We start from the raw sequence: 8,592 nt of genomic DNA, 5'->3' as shown, positions 1-8,592 counted from the left end.
GCTGTGGGGGTGCAGCACGGGGCTGCGTGGGGCTGTAGCGGCGCCTGCACCTGCCCGGTAGGGCACCGGAGGCCGCGTGCTCCCCCCAAGGCTGGGTGTTAATGGTTAACCCCGGCCCCACACCTGCGTGGCTCCCATGGGGCAGCACCCCGCTGTGCTCCCTGCGAGGCGCTGGGTCACCACCCCATCCCCCAGCGCTGTCCACATAGGGAGGGCTCGCAGCCCCGACCCCACAGGGCCGCCCCACACCGTGCAGAGCCCAGCTGGGCACCGGCTGCCCGCTCCCAGGGTTGGCCTTGGGCCGGGGAGGCCTCTGATAAGGGGGGGATTTAAGGCTGGCGGGCGCCTCGTGCCACCTGGCCGAGCCCCGAGCACGATGCTGGCACTCCTCGTCCCCCTGCTGCTGCTGGCTGGTGGTAAGCTGTTCCCAAACCCGCTGTTGTCCCCACTTTGGGGGGTCCGGGTGACCCCCTGGGTGACGATCACCCCACTGTGCAGGCTGCCACGCTGCCGTGCTGCCCGGTGGGTCACGGGTTGTGAATGGGCAGGATGCGGTGCCGTACAGCTGGCCGTGGCAGGTGAGCAACATGGGTTGGTTTGGGTTGGGGTTGAGGTTTTGGGGTTAGGTTTGGAGTTGGGGTTAGGGTTAAGGTTGGAGTTAGGGTTGAGGCTGAGTTTGGGACTGGGGGTTATGGCTAAGGTTAGGGTTGGGATTAGGGCTAGAGTTGGGATTATAGTTGTAGCTAGAGTTAGGGTTGGAGTTGAGGTTGAGGTTGGGGTTGGGGTGAACATTAGGATTGAGGTTAGAGTTGAGGTTGGGGTTATGATGAAACTAAGGTTGGGGTTGCAGTTATGATGAGGACTGGGGTTAGAATTAGTTTATGGCTACGATTGAGGTTATCATTATCTTTATAGTCACGCTTAGGGTTAGGGCTGTTGTGGGGTTAGGGTTGTTTAGGGGACAGGGATGGGGACACTGCGGTGGGTGACACCACACCAACTCTGTGCTCCCGCAGATCTCACTGCAGTACGAGCGTGACGGCACCTTCCGGCACACCTGCGGGGGAACCCTCATCGCACCCGACTGGGTGATGACGGCCGCTCATTGCATCTCGTGAGCCAGGCACCTGCGGGGTGGGGGTCAGGGCGGGCACAGGGATGGGGTGTGGGGGTGGGGTGATGCGGCGTTGCTTGGAGGGATGCACGGTGCAGCACTGAGGTGGTGAGGGTGCAGCAGGGGCAAGGACGGGGATGGGAGGGATGCGCAGAGGTTGTTCGGGGAGCAGGATGCCCCATCCCCTGGGGTCAGTGGGCACGGTGTCCCCTGGGCAGCTCCACGCTCACCTACGAGGTGGTGCTGGGTGAGTACGACATGAGCTCCGCAGAAGGCCCCGAGCAGCGCATCCCCGTCGCAGCCGATGACATCTTCGTGCACCCCAAGTGGAACAGCTTCTGCGTGGCCTGCGGGTGAGCGGGACGTGGCGGCGCAGGGATGCTGTCCCCACCTGGGGACCTCACACCAGTGACACGTGTCCCCAGTGTTACCTTGCCCCCGTGTCCCCATGTGCAGCAATGACATCGCCCTGCTGAAGCTGCGGCGCAATGCTGTGCTCAACGACTACGTGCAGACGGGGCGGCTGCCGCCCGCGGGCACCGTGCTGCCCAACGGCTACCCCTGCTATCTGAGCGGCTGGGGGAGGCTGACCAGTGAGTGCCGGGATGGAGGGGAGGGGCGGGGGCTGAGGGGAGGGTATGGGGCATGGAGGGAAGGATGAGGGGTGGAGGGAAGGGTGGGAGGCTGGTTGGGAGAGGTGGACGGATGTGGGATGTGGGAATGGATGTTGAATGGATGATGGGTGGGTGGATGGATGGATGATGGATGGATGGATGATGGATGATGGATGGATGGATATGAGATGGATGTGGGATGAATGATGGATGGGTAGATGGATGGATGGTGGATGGATGGATGGGTGGATGGTAGACGGATGGATGAGGGGTGGATGTGGGGTGGATGTGGGATGGATGTGGGGTGGAGGAATAGCCAGCTGTAGGATAGATGGATGGATTATGGATGGATGAATGAACGGATGGTTGTAGGATGGAGGTAGGATGGTTGGAAAAATGGGTGTTGGATGAGATGAATGGATGGATGGATGGTTGGTTTATGGATGGATGAGGGTTATAGGGATGGATGGATGGATGCATAGGTAGATGGTACCTTTATGGTAAGGGTGATGGACCACTGGAACAGATTGCCCAGAGAGATTGTGGAGTCTCCTATGGAGATATTCAAGATCTGTCTGGATGCCAACCTATGTGACCTATTGTAGGAAACCTGCTTTAGCAGGAAGATTGGACTTGATCTCTTGAGGTGCCTTCCTACCCCTGTGATTCTGTGACTCTGTGGGATAGAGTAATGGACATGGGATGGTTGTGGGATGGATGGATGGATGGATGGACGGATGGATGGACAAATGGATGGGTAGATGGCATGGGATGGACATCGAATAGATGTGGGATGGCTGAGGCTGGCGAGCAGGGTGGTGGGCACAGTGTTGTCCACCTGGGTCTCTAACACCACCCCTATTGCCAGCGGGGGGACCATTGCCAGACAAACTTCAGGACGCTCTGATGCCTGTGGTAGACCACGAGCAGTGCACACAGCCCGACTGGTGGGGCAGCCTTGCCATCCGCACCACGATGATCTGTGCCGGCGGCGCTGAGCAGGCCGGCTGTAACGTGAGTGCTGTGCTGCACTGCACCATGACGAAGGCTTGGAGCACCCGAAGCCATCCTGACTCCCATCCTGTCCCCAGGGCGACTCGGGCGGCCCCCTGAACTGCCAGGCTGAGGATGGGCACTGGGAGGTGCACGGCATCGCCAGCTTTGTGTCTGCGCTGGGCTGCGACACTCCAAAGAAGCCCACTGTCTTCACACGTGTCTCTGCGTTTGAGGACTGGATTGCTGAGGTGGGCACTGGGTGCTGGGATGGTAGGGTGCCAGAGTGTGGGGATGGCAGAACGCCCAGGGTGTGGGGTACCGGGGTGCCAGGGGCTGGGACACTGGGGTGTTGCAGTGCTGGGGTGTTGGGATGTTGGAATGCTGGAGTGTTGGGGTGTTGGTGTGCTGGAGAATTAGGAAGCTGGGAAGTGGGGTGTTGGGAAACTGGAGTGTTGGGGTGCTGGGACACTGGGATGTTGGGAAGCTGGGGTGCTGGAATGCTGGGGTATTGGGACGTTGGGATGTTAGTGTTAGGATATTGTGGTGCTGGTTGTTGGGGTGCTGAGATGTTGAAATGCTGGTTGCTGGGACGCTGGTATGTCAGAGTGTCGAGCTCTCAGGGTGTTGGGGTTCCAGTGTGCTAGGACACTGGGGTGTCAGAGTGCCCCAGTATCGGGCTCAGGGATGCTGAGATGTTGGGGTACCGGGTGCTGGGGTGCCATGGTGCTCTGATATTTATTGGGTGCCGGGATGCCGAGCTCCCCCTGAACCACTTCTCTCCCAGACCATGGCGAACAGCAGCTGAGCGGGGCAGCAGCGACCTCCGTGCGTCACAGCGCGCAAATAAACCCACAGAGCTGACCCCGTGCGTCCCGTGTGTTGGGGGGGGGTGCGTGCACCTGGTGAGAGTGGCTGCGTTGCCAGCAGATGGCACTGGCAGAGCGGGCAGCACGGCAGCTCCGCAGGGATGGGCGCACGGGGATGCCATGCGCTGCGGGAAGGATCCCCTCACGGTGCCGTGATGTCGTAGGAACGGGCACCTGCAGACATCCAGATATCAAAGGGATGGACACGAGGTGCTCTGATGCCACAGGAGCGGGCTCCAACCTCCACCCAAAGACGCCTGAGGCCGTGGGGGTGGTTTTCCCAAAAGGTGCCACGGGGACGGGCACCCGACACCTGGGCCACAGGAAGAAGCGCCCCGAGGTGCCCCGATGCCAAGGGGGGGGGGAGGTCCCCTCTGCGTGCCCCATTCTGGTCACACGGCCATGGCAGCAGCTCCGTGCCCAGCTCTCGCCCGCCGCCTCCTGCCCTCCCGGCCCGGCCGTCTCCTCGCAACCACCGTCCGCGGCGCGTGACCGGGAACAAAGGGCCCTTTGATGGCGCCCGGCACGCATGGGGCCCCCCGCTCCCCCCCATCCCCATCCCCATCCCCTCTGGGAGCCCCCACATCCCTGCGGGGACGGGGCCACCCTGAGCAGGATGGAAATCCCCATCACGTCCCGCTGCAGGCGCAGGGCTGTAGGGTTTTATGGGCCCCTGTGACTGTGAGGGGGACCTTTGCTCCCTGGGGGGCCCTTTGCTCTGGCTGCTGAAGCCAGCTCAGCTCGTGACACCCTTGTGCAAGCGGTGCCGCCCGCATGAGGCTGGGACAGGTGGGTGGGCCGGGCAGGGGCAGCTGCCGTGGGTGCTACGAGCCTGGCATGGGTGCTGCACAGCTGATGTGAGTGCTGCAAGAGTGGCGAGAGTGCTGCAAGGCTGCTACGGGTGGTGCAAGGTTCTACAAGGCTGGCACGGGTGGTGCAAGGCCGTATGGGTGCTCTGAGCCTGGCATGGGTGGTGCAAACTTGGCATGGGTGCTGAGAGCCGGGCAAGGGCAGTGTGGGGCTGGCACACGCACCACGAGCCTGGCTTGGGAACTTTGATCCTGGCACAGGCGCTGCGGGGCCTGGCACGGCTCCAGTAAGGCTGGCATGGACACCGTGAGCCTGGCATGGGCACGAGGCCGTGCAGCCCCAGGCAGCTCCTCCCTCTCCGTGGTGCCAGCCGCCTCCAAAACCCCCGTGTGTCCTCTGGCCGGACCCACCCCCACGGGTGACTCAGCCCATTCCCAGCAAAGCCCGTCCCTATATAACACGGTGTCACCGTCGCACACACAGCGCCCGCCCGGCCGCTGCCTCAGTTTCCCCACGCTGCAGCCATGTGGATGGTGTCACCGCCGGTCGGTAAGTCCCGCTTCGACACCCCGACGCCCCCCGGCCCAGCGCAAGGCTTCCCGTCAGAAAACGGCCCGTTTGGGTGTTTTTGGGTTTCCTGGTGGATGTTGGCTGGGTGAGGTTTGCAGACGTGGGGTGGTTCGGGGTGACGGCGCAGAGCGGCTCTGCGTGGCTGGGTGCACCGCGGCGCTGTGAACCGGGGATGGAGAGAAGTGAGAGCTGAGCCTGCTCCGCCTTCGTGCTAACCTGCCCCGGAACTCCCTGTTCTGAGCAGGTGTCCCTAACACACATGGGGTCAATGTGGAAAGAGCCAAATCCATGTATTTTTCCCCCCAGAAACAGTAATAAAAAGCACTGCCAGCAGTGGGGCTGAACCCCATTCTTTCTCCCCATATCTCTGTGCCTTTGGGGCTGGGAATGCCAGGACTGGGCACGGCGCTGCGTGGCATTGTGATGCTGCAGAACACAGTGCTGCCCGCTGGGCACTGCTTCGCTTCGGACCCGCGGCCACTTCGGTCAGACCCCAAAGTGCTGCCTTTTGCCCATTTTTCCCCTCCCCACAGCACGGGGAGCCCAGACAAAAGAGCGCTCGGCCTTGAGGGGGGCACAGTGTGACACACGGGCTGAGTGCCCCCAAAACGCCGTTTCTTGCAGAAAAATGGGGCTGGAGGTGAAAACCTCCCCATGCCCACCTCCTCAGGGTGTTTTTCCATGCACACCTGCCCAGCCCCAAACCGCAGCTGGGGTGGGGTGGCCAAAGGTCAGCGGCAGCAGCACCCCCACCCCGCTCAGAAAAGAGGAATATTTGGAATATTTCCTTCCTGCAGGAGGGAGCGCGGGGACCCGGCCGTGCCGGGGCGGCGGGGGGGAGCGGTTGTGGCTCTTGTTGTGCTCTGACGTGCTGTTTTCTTTCAGATGAAGGATCTCACCAGCTTGCCTGGCTTTGGGACCACGGCAAAGGCAGGGTGCAAAACACACTAGTAGGACATGACCCTTAACACTTTCTCTAAAGCGTAGCCCTATAGGTATATAAGATCAATAGAGCTTAACACTGGGGTTGGCTTTTATTCTGAGCTTGGGTTTGGCTTTTTTGTCTGTTTGGTTGGTTGGTTTTTTTTTTTCTTTTCTTTTTCTTTTTTTTTTTGTTATTTTGGTAGCGTTTTACTTTCTCCTTCGCCTCCCGTGGGCAGACAGAGGCAGGGGCTTGCAGAGCCTGAATGGTTTGGGGAAAGGTGCAGAAGCATGAGGAGGAGGAGGAGGGGGAAAGCGCTGCGCGAAGGCTCCTGCCCACAACCCTCCGCCGACCCCTTCCCATTGTCGGAGGGGGGCAGAGCACCGACCTGCTACCTCGGGCGCTTAAATAACTCCCAGCCTCGAATCTGTGCCCTTGACCGGCGTCTCGGCGGCTTGCAGGTATCTTCCAGTACACCAAGAAGCTGTTCCTGAGCAGGCCAGTGGGACGGGCACAGGCGCTGGAGTTCGTCCGGAAAAATGCGGCCAACGCGCTCTCCATGGCAAACCTGATCGTGGGGCTCTCCTCCATCCTCTGCAGCCTCAACAGGTGGGGGACACGCAGAGCAAGGGGGCAGGCGGGGAAAGCGGCGCGGGGCTGACGCCTCTCCCCCTACAGGCAGTACCACTGCTCCTGCTGGCTGCTCCTGGTGGGCTTCCTGCTCGACTTGGCCGACGGAGCCGTCGCCCGGCAGCTCAACGCCTGCTCAGCGCTGGGTGAGTCCCAGGGCTGCGGATGTGTCGGGGGAGCCGGCTGCCGGCCCCCCTCACCCACTTACCCCCTGCAGGAGCCAAGCTGGATGACTTCGCCGACTTCACGTCCTTCGGGCTGGCCACGGCACTGCTGCTGCAGCCCCACGGCGTGCTGGACGGACTGCTGGCCATCACCTACGTGCTGGCTGTCTTTGCTCGCCTCTGCTTCTTCTCCAGCGGTAAGGCTCGGGGCTCACAGGGTTGGGCACCCCGCTGGGCTCCTGGCTGAGCACATGGCACCCCGCAGGGATCCCCTTCACCTACCGGGGCTTGCCGTGTCCCTACGCTTCCTCACTGCTGGCCAGCACCTTTCTGCTGACGGGCGGCCATGTCCTGCTGCTGCGTGTCACCGCTATCGCCATGGTCCTCTTCATGGTTGACCGCGGCTTCTACCCCCACGACAAGGTGCTGGAATCACAGTGCTGGAAGAAAGCGATCTATGCCGGAGGTAAGGAGCGGAGGTAAAACACATCCCGCTTTCACAGAGGGTGCTCAGCCATCCCACGGAGCAGCGACCCAGGGAGGCGTGGGAGCACCGCTCTGCCCTCGATGCTGACGGTTCCCCCCTGCAGGCATTGTGGCTGTCCTGTTCTCGCCCGCAACGCTCGCTCCCATCTACTACCTCGCCTGGTCGGCGTCGTACATCCTACTCCCCTTTGCCATCTGGAGCTGCAAAGCCTAATGGCCAAGCGGCAGCAGCTCCGGCGAGGACCGCTCCGCCTTAACCTCCACCGCACGCGTAGTAAAGCTCTCCTCTGCCTCACTCTCGGGTGCCAGCGCCAGGCTGTCTCACCCCCCACCTTCGTTAGCTCTTCCCAGGGAGGAGAGCCATGACAGCAGACTCCAAACCCAGCAGGTGCAATGCCGTGGCCGCACAGGGCTTCCCACCATGACGGAGCTTGCTTAGAAAACAGCTGAGCTCCTGCAAAGGGGAACTCGGCACCAGCAGAGCTCAGGCCAGGCTCCAACCTGTCCTGTGCACCCGTACCCTCAGCCAGAAGAACAACAGCCTTGCACCAGCCCCCCTTCCCGGGGAACCACCCCCCAGGTGCCTCCTGCCAGTCCCACCAGCTGGGACGCAGATGGAGGTGTGACCAATGCATTCCCACTGTACATAGTAATTTATTGTGAGGGCACAGTTGCGGCGGCTTTACATCCCCCAAATCCTCACCATGAGGAGGAAGCAGCCCCCGCAGCAGGCAGTCCGTGGTGGGATAGGAGATGGCCACCCATCACACCTGAGGGTGCCCCATTTCCTTGCAAAGCCCAGCCCTGAGGCACGGGGAGCGCTCCGGTATTTATTTCTGACGTGTCACCATATATCTGAAGCGTGTTCTTTTTTTCCTTTCTGCGTCCGGTCAATGAGGTGTGGGAGGGAGGAAGGAATGTGGAAGGGAAAAATGGAACCTGAAACCCTGGGGCCGAACTCTCTGGAAATAAAAAAGCTGGAGAACAACTGCGCCGCTCGCTCTGGGAGCGTGGGGTGGGGGAAGGAAGTGAAGGTCAGACCTCGCTGAGCAGCAGAGGAAGCAGAGCGGCTCCGTCACTCCGCACCTCCAGGGAGATCCTGCAGCTCTGGCAGCTGCAGACGGACAGAACGACCCCGTCGCAGGGCGAGCAGCCCGAAGCCCCGCAGTGCTGCCAACGGGCGGAGGGGCTGCGCAGGGTGGCTGGCGGCCATCGGCTGCAGCTGGTCTGGCACGTGGCCCTGCGATCCCGGGGGGCTCGGGCCGGCCTGCTGCGTGCGAGCAGCAGGCGGAGGAAGGACCGCTGGTTTTATTTAGAAAAAAAGATAAAAAGAAAGCAGAAAATAACAACGAGGAGGCGTTTGTCAGGGCGTAAATAGCGAGTTAGGGAAGGGCCGGGCTGCTCCGTGCTGCCTGCCGCT

The 8,592-nt window shown here is 61.6% G+C and overlaps 2 protein-coding genes and 1 long non-coding RNA gene across 4 annotated transcripts; 2 read left to right on the top strand and 1 right to left on the bottom strand.

Moving 5' to 3' along the window:
• Positions 1 to 304: 304 nt before the first annotated feature.
• On the top strand, positions 305 to 3,586 carry LOC100549082 (proproteinase E-like). Its single transcript, XM_010722880.2, has 8 exons — positions 305 to 416; positions 499 to 578; positions 1,017 to 1,114; positions 1,333 to 1,467; positions 1,571 to 1,707; positions 2,597 to 2,742; positions 2,820 to 2,972; positions 3,509 to 3,586. The coding sequence occupies exons 1-8, from the start codon at positions 377 to 379 to the stop codon at positions 3,527 to 3,529; spliced, it is 810 nt and encodes a 269-aa protein (XP_010721182.1). The 5' UTR covers positions 305 to 376; the 3' UTR covers positions 3,530 to 3,586.
• A 755-nt stretch (positions 3,587 to 4,341) lies between these two features.
• TMEM269 (transmembrane protein 269) lies at positions 4,342 to 8,160 on the top strand. 2 transcript variants are annotated; one of them, XM_019622538.2, is made up of 7 exons: positions 4,342 to 4,949; positions 5,856 to 5,900; positions 6,354 to 6,501; positions 6,571 to 6,668; positions 6,740 to 6,883; positions 6,952 to 7,152; positions 7,277 to 8,160. In XM_019622538.2, the coding sequence occupies exons 1-7, from the start codon at positions 4,925 to 4,927 to the stop codon at positions 7,384 to 7,386; spliced, it is 771 nt and encodes a 256-aa protein (XP_019478083.1). In that variant the 5' UTR covers positions 4,342 to 4,924; the 3' UTR covers positions 7,387 to 8,160. The 2 variants fall into 2 exon arrangements, with proteins under 2 accessions (XP_019478083.1, XP_010721180.1); XM_010722878.3 differs by lacking the exon at positions 5,856 to 5,900 and having other exon boundaries at positions 4,349 to 4,949.
• On the bottom strand, positions 6,074 to 6,403 carry LOC109370881. Its single transcript, XR_002121381.2, has 2 exons — positions 6,281 to 6,403; positions 6,074 to 6,153 (listed from the first exon to the last, which is right to left on the bottom strand). It is a non-coding gene; the product is annotated as an uncharacterized LOC109370881 (long non-coding RNA).
• Positions 8,161 to 8,592: the final 432 nt, after the last annotated feature.

This window comes from Meleagris gallopavo, chromosome 23 (assembly GCF_000146605.3).
Source record: "Meleagris gallopavo isolate NT-WF06-2002-E0010 breed Aviagen turkey brand Nicholas breeding stock chromosome 23, Turkey_5.1, whole genome shotgun sequence".
Classification (NCBI taxonomy): Eukaryota; Metazoa; Chordata; class Aves; order Galliformes; family Phasianidae; genus Meleagris; species Meleagris gallopavo.
Note: the sequence above shows the minus strand (reverse complement) of the source record. Positions and strands in the feature narration are given on the sequence as shown.